Raw genomic sequence first — 19,238 nt, forward strand, 5'->3', positions numbered from 1 at the left:
GTAACTTAATTTTAAATAAGGAGCATCAAAAGCCAAGGCATGCCCGACAGAGTCCTTACCGCTCTGTAACTGAGAATAGGAGGCTGCAAGACTAAGAGGAAGCCAGAACTGAGTACCACGTTAATCAAGGAAAAATATTTAGTTGCCACATATCACCACTGTGCTGTGTTCAAACATCATTTATTTTTAAATAAGAAAAGAAGATTACCTTTTGTTTAAATAACAAAAGGCGATCTTTGATAAATGAAGCAACTGAATTAAAATTTCAAAGCTGAGGCCAATTAAACTATCTCCCAACGCTTCCCTCACTTCATACAGCCTTACCATAAAGATCAGGTCCATGAGGAGTAAAGACATTATACAAAACTATGTTGAGTGGTGCAATCACCAGCTTCCCGTAATAGTAGCTGTCAATGCCCACCACAGGCACCTAAAACAGAGCAGAAAACAAAGCAATTGTAGAGTTTGGCTACAACTAGCATCCTCACAATGCTAAGAGTATAGACTTCAGAATGAAAAACTGAATCAACTCCTAAGGCTCTCTTTTCCACCCACACCACAGGTTGCTTTTGTTAAAACTTTAGAACAAAATAACGTAAAAAGACAACTCACCAGAAACAGCACTAGAGCAACCAACGACCAATGAAAGAAATTCTTCCACCTCTGTTTCATGATCAGCAGATCAAAGGCAATAGGTAAACTATTTAACAGAGAAACAGAAAGTGGGCAGTTAAATACTCAGAATACAGACTCAAACAGGACAGATTCACACTTAACTCATGCTGAATTGAGAATCAAATGTCTCTAGCAACGACTGTGAGGGAAGAAGGTGGTACAAGAAAGGGTGTCTTCTCAAAAATAAAAATGTGATCTCTTCAGAGGACTCATCAGAGGATGATGCATTCCACAGTGCACAAGAAATACAAATACTCAGCTTCAGAGTGAGCTCCATTTTATACGTATTTATGTGCAGTGGGCACTTACAATATATTAATCATAACTAAACGACCTTATTGTCCTACTCCCACCCTGCCAAATAAACACTTATTTCTCCCTTCCATGATTAGCACTTTAGTAATAAAATAATATTACACACTTTCACTTCAATTCTGATATATCCCTTTCCAATATGTAATATTGTTCCAATATGCAATATGCGCCCTTCTTCCTTTCACTTGAATTTCTCAGGCAAGTAGCATATGTGCGTTGCCTTCACTATTTCTTCCTTAAGGCCTAACGTCAAGTTATTAAGACTGATCTGAGGTCACCAGGAATTTCCTCTCTGCCAGACCCAGTATCTTTCCACAACCCCATCTCCCTTTGTCTTTCTGTTGCACTTGACACAAAGCATCTGTTCCTTCCTCTTTAGACTCCCTGGCTCCATGCTTTTTTCTGGGCTCTTCCCTAGTCCTCCTTTCAGGCTTTCTTCCCTATCCCATGGTGAGCCTTACCATGGTCCTAGCTCCCAAAGACAAGGTTCTACTTTTCTCTCTCTACACTTTCTCAGCAGGTGCTTCAACTCCTGTTCCATGAACAATCACTTTCATACTCATGACTTCTTAATCTAGGACACTAGTCAGAGCTTTACCCATGATCCAGTCACAGTGAGTTCCCTCCCACACCAATCTGTTTACTTACACCGAATCTACCCAGTGTCAACTGCAGGCTCTGCTCCGGCCTCCCCCACGAGATCTCTGCATTTACACGGCACTATCATTGCTATCATCTATTTGGCCGTGTCATGTGGACATCTCTCTATGATCTGAAATTCCACATTCTATTAACTAAATATTGCATTGACATTCCATTTTTTTTCTCCCCAACTAGTTATACTTCCATGAAAATGTTAGCTGCTCAGTTGTGTCTGACTCTGAGACACCATGGACTGTTGTCCACCAGGCTCCTGTCCGTGGAATTCGACAGGCGAGAATACTTTAGTGGGTTGACATTCCCTTCTCCAGGGGATCTTCCCGATCCAGGGATTGAACCTGGTCTCCTGCAATGCAGGCACATTCTCTACCATCTGAACCCCCAGTCACATTTCCATAGCAGCTGCATTTCTCCTTTGATAAGTCAATAAATGAGAGCACAGTGCTGAGTAATTAACTGTGATCCCAATCACTAATCAAAACACCCAAACTCAGAGGTATTTGAGGAACTCACAATGTTGAATGTAGATCCAGTAAAAAGGAAAAGGAATGGAGAGACTGAAAAAAGGAGGATGGAGATGTAAAAATGAGGAAACCATAAGGCCTTGTGAGTCACATTAAAGTCTGGACACCATCACTAGAAAGGAATGAAGTACTGATATATGTCATAACGTGGATGACTCTTGAAAACATGTAAAGTAAAAGAAGCCAGACACAGAAGACCATACTGTATGATTCTATTTATATAAAATCTCCAGAACAGGCACATGGAGTAGATTTTTGTGTCCAGAGACACAAAGTAGATTAATGGATGTCATCTGCTGCTAAGCTGCTAAGTCACTTCAGTCGTGTCCGACTCTGTGCGACCCCATAGACGGCAGCCCAGCAGGCTCTGCCGTCCCTGGGATTCTCCAGGCAAGAACACTGGAGTGGGTTGCCATTTCCTTCTCCAATGCATGAAAGTGAAAAGTGAAAGTCGCTTTTCGACTTTTAAAGTCTGACTCTTAGCAACCCCATGGACTGCAGCCTACCAGGCTCCTCTGTCCATGGGATTTTCCAAGCAAGAGTACTGGAGTGGGGGGTCATTGCCCTCTCCGGGATGTCAACCTAGACAGCATATTAAAAAGCAGAGACATTACTTTGCCAACAAAGGTCTGTCTAGTCAAGGCTATGCTTTTTCCAGTGGTCATGTATGGATGTGAGAGTTGGACTATAAAGAAAGCTGAGCGCCGAAGAATTGATGCTTTTGAACTGTGGTGTTGGAGAAGATTCTTGAGAGCCCCTTGGACAGCAAGGAGATCCAACCAGTTCATCCTAAAGGAAATCAGTCCTGAATATTCATTGGAAGGACGGATGCTGAAGCTGAAACTCCAATACTTCGGCCACCTGATGCAAAGAACTGACTCATTTGAAAAGTCCCTGATGCTGGGAAAGACTGAAGGCAGAAGGGGATGACAGAGGATGAGATGGTTGGATGGCATCACAGACTGCATGGACATGAGTTTGAATAAACTCCAGGAATTGGTGATGGACAGGGAGGCCTGGCATGCTGTGGTCCATGGGGTTGCAAAGAGTTGGACACGACTGAGCGAATGAACTAAAGACTGGTAGGTTTGGGGACAAAAGGAAGTTACTGCTGAAGGGTACAGGTTTCTTTTAGGGATGATGAATGTTCTAAAACTGACTCTGATGATGGTTGTATAACTGTATAAAAACCATTGAATTACACAAGTTAAGTGAGTGAATTATATGGTACATTATGTATAAGGTATATTACTGAATTACATCTCAGTAAAGCTGTTTAAGAAAATGTTTGGACACCACAGAGCAGGGGTTGGCCAACTTTTTATTTAAGGGACCTGATAGTGTATATTTTAGCCTTTGCAGAACCTAAAGTTCTGCTTTGGTCTCTGCTGCATATTCCTCTGTGTGTGTGTGTGCGTGTGCGTGTGTGCACATACACACACACACACGGGCACGCATTCTCTAAAAATGTAAAATTTCTCAGTTCTTGGGCTGCACAAAAACAGGCCACCTGAATGTGTGACCCACAGGCTATAGACTGCCTTCTCTGTGACACAGAACAATGGAGAATCTATTATGGAGTTTAAGACAAAACAGAGAGCGATAAAATCATATTTGCATTGTAGGAAGATAACTCTAGTTTGAGTACGGAGAGGAGATTTATAAGGACTAAGACTACAGATGGGAAGAACATTTAGGAGGCTGCATCAAGGAACAGAGAGAGGTGAAGATAAGAAGATTCAAAAGACATTCAAGAGGCATAAGACAGGACATGAGAAAGAAAAGAGTCACAGAGGATTTTCAGGTCCTGGCCCAGCACAGATGGTGGTACCACTTACTGGGCTAGAAACACAGTGAAGGACAGATACGGAGGGTAGATGATGAGTTCAGCTTTGTACACGTTTAGCTATGTAAATGGAGATATCTAATAGGCAGCCATAGATATGAGGGAGGCTCAAGAGATGACTGGACTAGATATAAAGATATGGGACTCATCAAGATGATGGAGAGACAACAGAAAGTACAGAAGAGGGTCCCACATAAAACCTTGAGAAATATAATAATCTGAGAATGATATGCAGAAGAGAAGAGAAGATTGGAAGTGGGGAAACCAGCCTTTAAAATCCAAACAAGGAAATTTTAAGTGTTTATTCTCTGACTTCATAACTCCCTTTAAAAAATGTATTCTATAGATACATTTCCATAACGCATGTAAAAGAATGTTTGCTAAATTATTGTGTATAATAACAAAAAAGAAACTGAAAACCAAATGCCTACCAACAAAGCAATGGTTAAATAAATTACGGACAGCCATACAATAATGGAATGTTATTGCCAATTCAGACTTAAATTGAACAAAGTAGGGAAAACCACTAGACTATTCAGGTATGACCTAAATCAAATCCCTTATGATTATACAGTGAAAGTGAGAAATAGATTCAAGGGATTAGATCTGATAGACAGAGTGCCTGAAGAACTATGGACAGAGGTTGTGACATTGTACAGGAGGCAGCGATCAAGACCATCCCCAAGGAAAAGAAATGCAAAAAGGGAAAATCTTTGTCTGAGGAGGCCTTACAAATAGCTGTGAATAAAAGAGAAGTGAAAGGCAAAGAAGAAAAGAAAGATATACCCATTTGAATGCAGAGTTCCAAAGAATAGCAAGGAGAGATAAGAAAGCCTTCTTCAGTGATCAATGCAAAGAAATAGAGAAAAACAACTTAGAATGGGAAAGTCTAGAGATCTCTTCAAGAAAATCAGAGATACCAAGGGAACATTTCATGAAAAGATGTGCTCAATAAAGGACAGAAATGGTATGACCTAACAGAAGCAGAAGATATTAAGAAGAGGTGGCAAGAATACACAGAACAACTGTACAAAAAAGATATTCACAACCCAGATAATCACAATGGTATGATCACCAACCTAGAGCCAGACATCCTGGAATGTAAAGTCAAGTGGGCCTTAGGGAGCATCACTACGAACAAAGCTAGTGGAGGTGATGGAATTTCAATTCAGCTATTTGAAATACTAAAAGATGATGCTGTGAAAGGGCTGCACTCAATATGCCAGCAAATTTGGAGAACTCAGCAGTGGCCATAGGACTGGAAAAAGTCAGTTTTCATTACAATCCCAAACAAAGGCAAGGCCAAAGAATGGTCAAACTACCGCACAATTGCACTCATTTCACATGCTAGTAAAGTAATGCTCAAAATTCTCCAAGCCAGGCTTCAACAGTATGTGAATGGTGAACTTCCAGATGTTCAAGCTGGATTTAGCTAAGGCAGAGGAACCAGAGATCAAATTGCCAACATCCGCTGGATCATCGCAAAAGCAAGAGAGTTCCAGGAAATATCTACTTCTGCTTTATTGACCATGCCAAAGCTTTTGATTGTGTGGATCACAAAAACTCTGAAAAATTCTTCAAGAGATGGGAATACCAGTTACCTGATCTGCCTCTTGAGAAATCTGTATGCAGGTCAGGAAGCAACAGTTAGAACTGGACATGGAACAACAGATTGGTTCCAAATTGTGAAAGGAGTACGTCAAGGCTGTATATTGTCACCCTGCTTATTTAATTTATATGCAGAGTACATCATGAGAAATGCTGGACTGGATGAGGCACAAACTAGAATCAAGATTGCTGGGAGAAATATCAATAACCTCAGCTATGCAGATGACACCACCCTAATGGCAGAAAGTGAAGAAGAACTAAAGAGCCTTTGATGAAAGTGAAAGAGCAGAGTGAAAAAGTTGGCTTAAAACTCAACATTCAGAAAACTAAGATTATGGCATCTGCTCCCATCACTTCATGGCAAACAGAAAGGGAAACAGTGGAAACAGTGACAGACTTTATTTTGGGGGGCTTCAAAATCACTGCAGATGGTGACTGCAGCCATGAAATTAAAAGACGCTTGCTCTTTGGAAGAAATGTTATGACCAATCTAGATAGCATATTAAAAAGCAGACACATTACTTTGCCGACAAAGGTCCATCTAGTCAAGGCTATGGTTTTTCCAGTGGTCATGTATGGATGTGAGATTCGGACTGTGAAGAAAGCTGAGAGCTGTAGAATTGGTGCTTTTGAACTGTTGTATTGGAGAAGACTCTTGAGAGTCCCATGGACTGCAAGGAGATCCAACCAGTCCATCCAAAAGGAGATCAGTCCTGAATATTTGTTGGAAGGACTGAGGTTGAAACTCTAGTACTGTGGCCACCTGATGCAAAGAACTGACTAATTGGAAAAGACCCAGATGCTCAGAAAGATTGAAGGCAGGAGGAGAAGGGGACGACAGAGGATGAGATGGTTGGATGGCATCACTGACTCTATGGACATGGGTTTGAGTAGGCTCTGGGAGTTGGTGATGGATAGGGAGGCCCGGCATGCTGCAGTCCATGGGGTCACAGAGAGTTGGACATGATTGAATGACTGAACTGAACTGAGCAGACAGCAGATGCTTAATCATCACTGCTCTTATTAGAATTAAACATGAGAGAAATATTCTTCCACTTCCCAGAATCTTTATATAATTAATTCCCATAACTTTAGCCCCACCTAGAGACTAAGGAGACGACCTAACATTAAGATGGACTTTATGCCCAATAACACATGGGAGATGAATCACGTTAGTTTCTTACCCGAGAGCCGCACTGAATGGCCAGCCTAGGATGGCCCCAGCGGCTACTCCAAGCACAGCAAAGGAAGTTTTGTCCATATACCAGCCAGTCATGGCTATCAAGGTAGTGTACATACAGAAGCTGCTAGGAAGGAATGCTACAAGACAAAAAAATGAAAAAAGGAGGGAAAGAGACAAGGGATTGAGATATACTAGGTATATCTAGGTATCTGTACTAGATATAGGTATATACAGTATACAGGTATATATCCTAGGTATATATACTAGATATACTAGGTATCAATTATTAAAAATGAACCTGCATTGCAAAATGTCAATAACCAGGAACATACTTTGAGCAATGCTATATTAGAAATGAGGAATACAGTGATTCTCCTTAAAAAAAAAAGTTCAATTTTCTGATTTTCATAGTCCTGTTTTTTTATGTACCAACATGTCACCCAATTATACAAGGTCATTTATCTCCTGGCCTGTACTCCAAGAGTACAAGATTCCAGGTTCCCCAGGAATATCCTCAGGTTATATTTCCAGGCAGGAATTATGCTTCAAGAAATTTAGAGCCACTGGGGCTTCCCCAGTGGCTCAGTGGTAAAGAATTCACCTGTCAATGCAGGGAACATGGGTTAGATCTGTAGTCAGGAATATCCCGCATGCTGCAGAGCAACTAGGCCTGTGAGCCACAACTGCTGAGCCTGTGCTCTGGAGCCCGGGACCTGCAAGTACTGAAGCCCTCGTGCCCTAGGGCCTGTGTTCCAGCGCGATGAGAAGCCCGCATCCCAGCTAGAAAGGAGCCCTGCGCGTCACAACCAGAGAAAAGCCTGTGCAGCAACCAAGACCCAGCACAGCCAAAAAAATAAAATAAAATAAATTTAGAGCCACCGTTGACAATCTGTTTCAGAGGAAGTCGGTCCTCTGATAGTCTTCTGAGACTGTCCACGCAGCCGCCTGCACCCCAGCGGAGTTCTCAGAAGCCTTCTGAAGAGCCACACCCGGTAGACGGCAGCGCTGCTCTGCATCCTGGATCCACTGCCATAGGCGGTTTGGCCTCTAGATGTCCCCCTAGTTATTTCATCACATAACTTTCTTGTTGACCACCTTCAGGGTCTCTGTGACAGTAACATTTTATGCAGGCATTTCTATTAACTCTACATGAAAATGCAGACCTGCTTCTCCCTGCTGTTTAAGGGCTTCACCCAGCACTAGGTAAGAAAGCTCAGTACCAATCCCAACAAGAACCACAGTGAACAGGCAGTGTGGTTTAAGAAACTCAGCAAAGGCATACCTATAGCTGATTCATACTGATGTATGGCACAAACCATCACAATATTGTAAAGTAATTGTCCTCCAATTAAAATAAATTAAAAAAAAAAAACTCAGCAAAGGGGTCAGAGGCTCTGTATCAAAGGGTGCCTTTAAGTTATTTGTGCCTTAACATCCTCAACTGAAATTATAAAACTAAAGATACTCCCAGGTATCTCCCTCATACAAGAATCCATTTTAGGACTAGCAAAATAACTAAAAAGACATGTGGAGTACAACCTTCCCAGACAAATGCTAAACAACACTGATGCCATCCCACGCTGCTGATTCCAGCTCCAAGGGGAGGAGAGGAACCTGAGGTCTCTGCCCACTTAGAGGCCAGAACATAGTCTCCTTTAGGCTCTCAAAGCTATTCAGGTAAGAGGCCTGAGGTCTCTGTAGAACATGGATTAAGACACAATCATTGAAGGAAAATAAGTATATATCAATACTTTTACACTAGATACTATTTTTGTGTATATTTAATATGTGTACTAGATTCTGGTACACACAAGTCAAAATTATAATTCAGATAATTACATCTAGTAACTAAATTTTTCTGGGTAACTGGGAACAGGCTACCTTTTAGGAACAGGTCACTCTGGCGCAGGTCAAAAACACAAAGGTTCAAAGGCAGCACAGCTGGAAAGCTACCACTCTACATTAAGGATTTTATTCTAAATTTACAGAAGCTTACTGTAAAAAAAAAAAAAAGAATTCAACAGAAGATGTGTACTTTTATAGAATCCATGGCAAGTAACTGGCATAAAATAGAACCATCAAGACCAGGGTCTTTGAAACCATGCTAAGTCATTTCAGTCGTGTCTGACTCTTTGTGACCTTATGGACTGTTGCCCTCCAGGCTCCTCTGTCCAAGGGATTCTCCAGGCAAGAACACTGGAGTGGGTTGCCATTTCCTTCTCCAGGGGATCTTCCCAACCCACGGATCAAACCTGTGTCTCTTATGTCTCCTGCATTGGGAGGTGGATTCTTTACCACTAGCGCCACCTGGGAAGTCCTTGAGCAAAATAAACTTATTTTCCTTCTGCTAACAGCAAAGAAAGGCAGTGGATGCCTCTGTTTTTCAGCCTTGCAATGATAAAAATATATATATAATATTGTAAAAGAAAGCAACTTGATGAAAATAACAGCTCTACCACTTATGAATTCTTTGACTTTTGGCAAGTCATTTCATCTTTCTAAGTTTCAGTGTGCTAACTTGCAAAAATAAGAAAACATTTATCTGACTTTTATCATAGGATTGTCGTAAAGGTCAATCAAGGTCATGAAGATAATTCCCCGAGTGCATGTTCAAGTCGTGTCCGACTCTCTGCGACCTTACGGACTGTAGCCCACCAGGCTCCTCTGTCCATGGGATTTCTGAGGCAAGAATACTGGAGTGGGTTACCATTTCCTCCTCCAGGGGATCTTCCCGACCCAAGGATCTAATCCACGTCTCTTGTGTCTCCTGCATCAGCAGGCAAGTTCTTTACCACTGAGCCACCTGGGCAGATCACAGGACTCTGGAAATTACTGACGTGTAATACAAATATAACCTACATCTGGACAAGTTCTTCTGTTTGATGCAACTGCAAAATGTCAGTGAACCTTTTATGCCCTCACCTGCTCTTTTCCTTACCTGATGACGAGCAAAACATGCCAGTGCTGAGAACCAAGAAGGCTAGCATCATTCGACTCACATGCAGCCCAAACTTCTTACACACAGCCCTAGAGGGAAGGCAAAGACTATCAACACAGCAGACCTTCAGGATGGAAATTTCAATTTAAAGCACAAAAACAGGCCTGCATCACAGAGAACACTGAAGATCTGAAGTCAAATACAGGACTGTCTCAACAGGTCCGTTAGCAAGTTCATGTGCATAAACATTCTTATTTCTTATGCAGGAGAGAAGCTCTGTACCTAAGAGGAAATGTATACTTTCTATAGATCATGTCTACAGAATAATCTATGCTAGATTACGTCTAACATCAGTAGGAAAACAGCCTGGTGTACTGGAAAAACAACAGACCTCACGGACATAGGTTACAATCTTGGCCCTTCCACTCACTAGCAGAGGCACCCTCGCCTAGTAACATCTCTGTAACATTCCTCGTCTGTTAAATGAGGATAATGGTAATACTTAACTGCATAAGGTTTCTGTGAGGACAATGCATGGCAAATTACTCAGAAGAGTGCCAGGCACAGAGCTGCTCAACAGAGGGCAGTTATCAGGAAAGAAGACTAGGAGGCACACCAAAGTTTTAACAAAAGGTTATCTAAGTCAACGTTCCTCAATAAATTATATACTTCCTTTAACTTCTGTGTTATAGGTCTTTTCAACCCGATACGTAAAACATCAGTAGAGGTGATTATTGCTTCATTCAGTCAATATTTGTTCAGATATAACCATGTGTTAACTCTCCTTGCTCATGTTCTTAATTGTATCACAGGGATTCTTCCTGAAATAATTTTGTTTCTTCCTTAATATATCCTTTAGAAGGTTCTTTGTTGTAAGGATCTGTTCATGGTAAATTCTGGTTTTTGACATTTTTTTCATTTTGTCAGAAAAGCCTTTATGTAGCTCTTGGTCTTAAAAGGTGATTTAGCTGAATATATCACTTTAGGATGACAGTCATTTTCTCACAGAACTTTGAACATATTTTTTTGTCTTCTGACTCTTGAGAAGGCTTTTGTTGGTCTTCTTGACATTTCTTTGTAGGATTTGTATTAGTCCTCTGTCAACCCGTAAGATCTTCTTTAATCTTGGTTTTACACAGTATCCCTGATTACTTTTTATTTATCCAGCTCAGGACATTAGGCTTCCTGAATTGTGGATTAGTGTCCTTTCTCCTTTGATTCTGGAAAATTCTTAGCTATTACTTCTCTGAATACTGCCTCTCCCTATTCTATAATCTCCTAGATCTGATTAGATATAAATCAGATCTTTCAACTCTACCACACGCATTTTTTATCCTCTCACCTTTTTTTTTCCCTTCTGTCACTCTGTACTGCTTTCTTAGTAATTTCTTCAGATTAATCTTCTGGTTTATTTATTAGAAGTGTCAAATCAAGAGAACAGATTTGTGGACACAGTGCGGGGTTGGTGGGGGAAGGAGAGGGTGGGATGAATAGACAGAGTAGCATGGACACATAAGCCTACCATGTGTGAAACAGATAACCAGTGGGAATTTGCTATGTGACTCAGGGGGCTCAGACTGGTGCTCCTTGAGAAACTAGAGGGGTAGGGTGGGGTGGGCAGTGGGAGGGAGGTTCCAGAGGGAGGGGACCTATGTATACGTATGGCTAATTCGTGTTGATGTATGGCAGAAACCAGCACAATATTTTAAAGCAACTATCCTTCAATTAAAAATAAATATTTAAAAAATTTTTTAAAAAGAAATGTCTAATCAGTTGTATATCCTGATGCTGGGAAAGACTGAGGTCTGGAGGAAAAGGAGGCGATAGAGGATGAGATGGCTGGATGACATCACCAACTCGATGGACATGAGTTTGAACAAACTCCAGGAGATGGCGAAGAACAGGGGAAGCCTGGCACGCTGGTTGCAAAGAGTCAGACATGACTTAGTGACTAAACAACAACAACAAATCAGCTGTTTAAACTATCCACTAAATTTTATATATCGATTATTATATTTTTAATTCTACAAGTTCTGTGTGGTTCTTTTTCAAATCTGCCTGGTCATTTTTGTAGTCTCATTCATTATCTTTTTTTATTTCATTGCGGTTGCTGCTGCTGCTGCTGCTGCTGCTAAGTCGCTTCAGTCGTGTCCAACTTTGTGCGACCCCATAGACAGCAGCCCACTAGGCTCCTCTGTCCCTGGGATTCTCCAGGCAAGAACACTGGAGTGGGTTGCCATTTCCTTCTCCAATGCATGAAAGTGAAAAGTGAAAGTGCAGTCGCTCAGTCATGCCTGACTCTTAGCAACCCCATGAACTGAAGCCTACCAGGCTCCTCCATCCATGGGATTTTCCAGGCAAGAGTACTGGAGTGGGGTGCCATTGCCTTCTCCGTTCATTGTGGTAAGAACACCTAATATGAGATCTACCCTCTTAACAGATATTTAAATGTAAAACACAGTACTGTATCAATAGGCATAATGTTGTATAGCAGATGTCTAGAGCTAATTCGTGTTAAGTGAAATATTATATCCACTGATTAGCAACTTTCTGTTTCCATCAGCCCCCGATCTTGGCAGCCACAAGTCTATCCATTCCTTTGCTTCCATGAATTCAACCATTTCAGATACCTCGTGAAAGGGGAACTGTGCAATATTTGCTCCCCTGTGGCAAGTTATTTCACTTAGCACAATATCCTCAAGGCGCATCTACGTTGTCATATCTTTAGGATTTCCCTCTTTTTTTTTAATATTTTTCTTTTTTAATTATTCATTATTTTATATTTGGCCATGCTAATCTTCACTGCTGTGTGAACTTTCTCTCATTGCAGCAAGGAGGGGCTACTCTAGAGGTGAGGTGTGAGGGCTTCTCATTGCAGTGGCGTCTCATTGCACAGCAGGGCGCCTGAGCTTCAGTGGTATCAACTCACGTGTTCCAGATCACAGAGTCGGACATGACTGAAGCAACTCAGCAGCAGCAGCAGCTCCAGCATTTATAATTTATAGACTTTTTGATGATGGCCATTTTGACCAGTGTGAAGTGATACCTCACTGTACTTTTGATTTGCATTTCTCTAATGATTAGCAATGTTGAGCATCTGTCTTTTCACATGCTTATTGGCCATCTGTATGTCTTCTTTGGAGAAATGTCTATTTAGGTCTTCTGCCCACTTTTTGACTGGGTTGCTTTTTGTTGTTGAGTTGTCGGAGCTGTTTGTATATTTTAGAGATTAAGCCCCAGTTAGTCACATCACTTGCAAATATTTTCCCCCAGTCTGTAGTTTGTCTTTTCGTTTATGGTTTTCTCTGTGGTGCAAAAGCTTGTAAGTCTGCACAACACTGTAAATCAACTCTATTTCAACTTAAAACATAGTAAGAAAAAATTTTCAAGCAGTTATCAGTTTAAGGCCCCACGTGTTTATCTGCTTTTATTTCTATTGCCTTGGGAGAATGACCTAAGGAAACATTGGTACAATATATGTCACATAATGTTTTACCTATATTCTCTTTTAGGAGTTTTATAGTGTTATGTCTTATGCTTAAGTCTTTAAGTCATTTTGCGTTTATTTTTTAGTATGGTGTGAGAGAGTACTCTAACTTCACTGGTCTACTAATACATGTGGCTGTCCAGGTTTTCCAACACCACTTGTTAAAGAGACTGTCTTTTCTCCATTGTATAATAAATCCTTGGTTCCCTAGACAAAAGCCATTCTAACAGATATGAAATGATCTACCTGTGGTTTTGATTTTTGTTTTCCTTATGACTAGTGATATTGCCCTCTTTTTATATGCCTGTTGGCCATTTTATTAGGTTTTTTTAAACCACTGAGTTAGAAGAGCTCTTTATACATTTTGGAAATGAACTTATCCTATATATGATCTGCAAATATTTTCTGCCATTCTGTAAGCTCCTTTCCACTCCATTGATTGTTTAATCTCTTATTAGTCTTTTATTTCATGCTTTCAATTCCCTATTTTATTTCTTTAAAAATATTAAATATAATTATTTTATATTCTTATTTTAGTAATTCCTAATAAATGAAGTTTTGTAGGTCAGCTTTCTATTGATGATCTCTGCTGGCTCTCACTCATAATGACCTGTTCCTTTCTGTGCTTTGTCATTTATTTTTATTATAATCTGGTTCACTAGAACTTTATCTATGGTAATTCTTTGACAACTGGATTAAGAATCCACTTCTTTAGAGAAATTTTACTTTTTGATTTTGCAAGATGTCTGGAAAGAAAAGGAAAGTGAAGTCACTCAGTTGTGTCTGACTCTTGGCGACCCCAAGGACTGCTGCCTACCAGGCTCCTCCGTCCATGGGATTTTCCAGGTAAGAGTACTGGAATGGGGTGCCATTGCCTTCTCCAAAGGTGTCTGGGGACACTATTGTTGTTCAGTCACTAAGTCATGTCTGCTCTTTGCAACCCATGGACTGCAGCAGGCCAAGCTTCCCTGTCCTTCACCATCTCCCAGAGTTTGTTCAAACTCATGTCCATTGAGTTGGTGATGTCATCCAACCATCTCATTCTCTGTCACCCTCTTCTTCTTCTGCCCTCAATCTTTCCCAGCATCAGGGTCTTTTCCAATGAGTCGGCTCTGAAGTCGGCTCCAGAGTATTGGAGCTTCAGCTTCAGAATCAGTCCTTCCAGTGAATATTCAGAGTTGATTTCCTTTAGGATTGACTGGTTTCATTTCCTTATAATCCAAGGGACTCTCAAGAGCCTTCTCCAGCAGCACAATTCAAAAGCATCAATTCTTTGGTGCTCAGCCTTCTTTATGGCCCAACTCTCACATCCAGAGAAACCTACGAACCTTTGTCAGCAAAGTGATGTCTCTTCTTTTTAATACACCGTGTAGGTTTGTCATAGCTTTTCTTTCAAGGAATAAGCCCTGAACAATTTACAATAAATTCTAAACTTGGGCTTAGGAGACCACGTAGGTAACTTGAATTCAGTTCTGAATTCATATGAAGACCAACTTAAAGTTACAATCCTCAAAGGTAGCACTGGATTTCTTTTTTTTAATTTATTCTACTCAGAGTCAAGACCAAAGGACTTCTTTTATCTGACATTGTTGGCTGTTTTGCAATGGGAAGACTTTAAGTAACGGTTACTAAGTCCAAATACCTTTTAAAGCATTCTTAAAATAAGATGTTTGTTAGGTTTCATGTAAAAAAAAAAAAAGTAGCTATTTTTATTACTGGGATACTTAAATGCCTAACATTTTCACTAATATTCACTCAACCAACAGTTACTTGGCGGAAGAAAATCATACTGAGTACATATAAGAGCAGTGAGTCTCACAATGGAAATAATTTCCTATCAGTTAAGCTCAAAAGGGGAAGAGAGACATCATGATTTATCTCTTAGGAGCAAAAAAAGGCTGTACAAAATCCTACCAAATAAAGTATTACTCAAATATACACTTACGGAATTGAAATTATAATATGAAGATACAGCATTTATCACCTCAGGAAATTAGAAGTATTTCTTCCCAGTGGTTGGCTTTAAAAAAAAAATTGAGTTTTAGATATAATATCAGAAGCTAGAAGAAAAATGCCTTCTATTTCTAAACACTGTTTCTATCATCAGAGAAATAACCTATGCTCAATTTGGCTCTTATAGTACTTTTAGAAGCAAAGTTTTTATACTCACTTGTAAAAGTAAAGTTCACATATACAGCTCACAAAAGCCAGCAGACATCGTAAAAAGTAAAAGACAAGAATCTGAAAGAAACCCAGAACAAGAAAACAGAAGTCACAGATACAAGTTAGAAAAACTTAAAAGATGAAACCATTCTCATTTGTCAGTGATAATTATAAATTGGTATAATCCTTTTGAAAAACAGTATGTATCAAGAACCATGGAAATGTTCGTACCTCCAAATTTAAGTATGGAAGTATATTTATTGACTACTTCTATGACTTCAGCCCACAAAAGTAACTCAAAATATACGAGGGGAGTTCGAGTCATAAAGACGTTAATTGCAGCTCTACTAATTTAGTAAAAACTATTTAAAAAACTACAAAATGTTCAATTACAGGAAAATGGCTAAATTATGTTACATCTACTTCATGTTATATCTATTCATGATACAGATACCAAAGTTCATGGTTACAAAGATCAAAGTTCACGGTTACAAAGACAGTGGAAAAATTCTTCTCATATAAATCCTATTCACATGACAAGCATCTCTCATACAATTATAATAACTGAAATTATTATAAAATTATAACAAAATACTAAATGAAAACATATATGATTTATACATCACAGTTATAGCTACAGAAATCTGAAGTACATGAAAAAAATAGAAAGAAATATAATAAAATGGTAAAGGTGGTTGTCTCAGGCTAGTGAGACTTACATGTATATTCTTCCTCCTATCATCCAAATGTCTGTAATGTGGTTTTATTAATTTTATGAATACAAATTTTAAACATAAAAATAACAAAATAAAACCATATTAAGTAGCTTTTCTACTACAGTATAACTAGTATGTTTAAGAAAAATGAATACCTCTGAATATAAGCACTATTTAAACATATTCTATGATTACTACTACTGCATATAACTTAAAAGTACTTTCTGTTTTATCATTATAACCAAAAATCAAAATTCCCAAAAGAATCCAAGCAAGTGACCAGCAAATGTCCAAATTCATTCATTAATTCAACAATATACTGAAAACCTGCTATGCACTGATCACTCTTCTAGATGCTACTAGGAATACAGATAATTTTAGTATAACGTATCCACATTTAAGGACTACTCATCTGGTTGGTGAGAGTACAAAAACACATTTAGAAAGTCAAAAACTAACACAAGATAATCAAAGAACTGTACTTGGGAACAGGACAATGATGCCCCATAGTTACTAATATTCAGCATAGTAACTGGATATCAGATCAGTGCAAAAAGACGCAAAAAAGCAAAGAAGTAAGTATAAGAATGGAACAGAAGAAACTAAATTCAGTACGGACAGATGAAAGAGAACCCAAGAAATTCACTTGACAAACTGATAAAGAAATTCAGTGAAATTGAGATCAAAAGGCAAAAATCAATTGTCACAGGGAAATTTGGCCTTGGAGTACGAAATGAAGCAGGGCAAAGGCTAATAGAGTTCTGCCAAGAGAACGCATTGGTCATAGCAAACACCCTCTTCCAACAACACAAGAGAAGACTCTACACATGGACATCACCAGATGGTCAACACCGAAATCAGATTGATTATATTCTTTGCAGTCAAAGATGGAAAAGCTCTATACAGTTGAGAAAAACAAGACCAGGAGCTAACTGTGGCTCAGATCATGAACTCCTTATTGCCAAATTCAGACTTAAATTGAAGATAGTAGGGAAAACCACTAGACCATTCAGGTATGACCTAAATCAAATCCCTTATGATTATACAGTGGAAGTGAGAAATAGATTTAAGGGACTGGATCTGATAGACAGAGTGGCTGATGAACTATGGACAGAGGTTCATGACATTGTATAGGACAGGGATCAAGAACATCCCCATGGAAAAGAAATGCAAAAAAAGCAAAATGGCTGTCTGGGGAGGCCTTACAAATAGCTGTGAAAAGAAGAGAAGCGAAAAGCAAAGGAGAAAAGAAAAGATATAAGCATCTGAATGCAGAGTTCCAAAGAATAGCAAGGAGAGATAAGAAAACCTTCCTCAGTGATTGACGCAAAGAAATAGAGGAAAACAACAGAATGGGAAAGACTAGAGATCTCTTCAAGAAAATTAGAGATACCAAAGGAACATTTCATGCAAAGATGGGCTCAACAAAGGATAGAAATGGTATGGACCTAACAGAAGCAGAAGATATTAAGAACAGATGGCAAGAACACACAGAAGAACTGTATAAAAAAGATCTTCAGGACCCAGATAATCACGATGGTGTGATCACTCACCTAGAGCCAGACATCCTGGAACGTGATGTCAAGTGGGCCTTAGGAAGCATCACTACGAACAAAGCTAGTGGAGGTGATGGAATTCCAGTTGAGCTATTTCAAATCCTAAAAGATGATGCTGTGAAAGGGCTGCATTCAATATGCCAGCAAATTTGGAAAACTCAGCAGTGGCCACAGGACTGGAAAAGGTCAGTTTTCATTCCAATCCCAAAGAAAGGCAATGCCAAAGAATGCTCAAATTACTGCACAGTTGCACTCATCTCACCTGCTAGTAGAGTAATGCTCAAAATTCTCCAAGCCACGTTTCAGCAAAACGTGAACCGTGAACTTCCAGATGTTCAAGCTGGTTTTAGAAAAGGCAGAGGAACCAGAAATCAAATTGCCAACATCCTCTGGATCATGGAAAAAAGGAAGAGAGTTCCAGAAAAACATCTATTTCTGCTTTATTGACTATGCCAAAACCTTTGACTGTGTGGATCACAATAAACTGTGGAAAATTCTGAAAGAGATGGGAATACCAGACCACCTGACCTGCCTCTTGAGAAACCTATATGCAGGTCAGGAAGCAACAGTTAGAACGGGACATGGAACAACAGACTGGTTCCAAATAGGAAAAGGAGTACGTCAAGGCTGTATATTGTCACCCTGCTTATTTAACTTACATGCAGAGTATCATGAGAAACGCTGGGCTGGAAGAAGCACAAGCTGGAATCAAGATTGCCGGGAGAAATATCAATAACCTCAGATATACAGATGACACTACCCTTATGGCAGAAAGTGAAGAGGAACTAAAAGGCCTCTTGATGAAAGTGAAAGAGGAGAGTGAAAAAGTTGGCTTAAAGCTCAACATTCAGAAAACGAAGATCATGGCATCTGGTCCCATCACTCCATGGCAAATAAATGGGGAAACAGTGGAAACAGTGGCTGACTTTATTTTGGGGGGCTCCAAAATCACTGCAGATGGTGACTGCAGCCATGAAATTAAGAGACGCTTACTCCTTGGAAGGAAAGTTATGACCAACCTAGATAGCATATTGAAAAGCAGAGACACTACTTTGCCAACAAAGGTCTGTCTAGTCAAGGCTATGGTTTTTCCAGTGGTCATGTATAGATGTGAGTTGGACTGTGAAGAAAGCTGAGTGCTGAAGAATTGATGCTTTTGAACTGTGGTATTGGAGAAGACTCTTGAGAGTCCCTTGGACTGCAAGGAGATCCAACCAGTCCATTCTGAAGATCAGCCCTGGGTATTCATTGGAAGGACTGATGCTAAAGCTGAAACTCCAATACTTTGGCCACCTCATGCAAAGAGTTGACTCATTGGAAAAGACTCTGATGCTGGGAGGGATTGGGGGCAGGAGGAGAAGCGGATGACAGAGGATGAGATGGCTGGATGGCATCACTGACTCGATGGATGTGAGTTTGAGTGAACTCTGGGAGTTAGTGATGGACAGGGAGGCCTGGCGTGCTGTGATTCATGGGGTCACGAAGAGTCGGACACGACTGAGCAACTGAACTGACCTTAGCTGATACCTGCAATGAAAGTGAACGTAAGTGAGAGTCGTTCAGTCAT

General features: G+C 40.0%; 1 protein-coding gene across 12 annotated transcripts in view; it reads right to left on the bottom strand.

Moving 5' to 3' along the window:
• ALG9 (ALG9 alpha-1,2-mannosyltransferase) overlaps positions 1 to 19,238 on the bottom strand; it is a 114,748-nt gene that overhangs the window by 86,109 nt on the left and 9,401 nt on the right. For 8 of the 12 annotated variants that reach the window (XM_086339159.1, XM_086339164.1, XM_086339165.1 and 5 more), the window contains exons 4-8: positions 15,407 to 15,477; positions 9,750 to 9,838; positions 6,813 to 6,948; positions 613 to 700; positions 325 to 430 (exon numbers count right to left, since the gene is read on the bottom strand). In XM_086339159.1, the coding sequence (XP_086195285.1) occupies positions 325 to 430; positions 613 to 700; positions 6,813 to 6,948; positions 9,750 to 9,838; positions 15,407 to 15,477 (490 nt within the window). Of the gene's footprint in view, positions 1 to 324; positions 431 to 612; positions 701 to 6,812; positions 6,949 to 9,749; positions 9,839 to 15,181; positions 15,257 to 15,406; positions 15,478 to 19,238 lie in introns of all 12 variants that reach the window. The other 4 variants (XM_086339161.1, XM_086339162.1, XM_086339163.1 and 1 more) reach the window with 1 other exon arrangement.

This window comes from Bos grunniens, chromosome 15 (assembly GCF_055505025.1).
Source record: "Bos grunniens cultivar Pamir isolate PY7600 chromosome 15, Bosgru_T2T1.0, whole genome shotgun sequence".
Classification (NCBI taxonomy): Eukaryota; Metazoa; Chordata; class Mammalia; order Artiodactyla; family Bovidae; genus Bos; species Bos grunniens.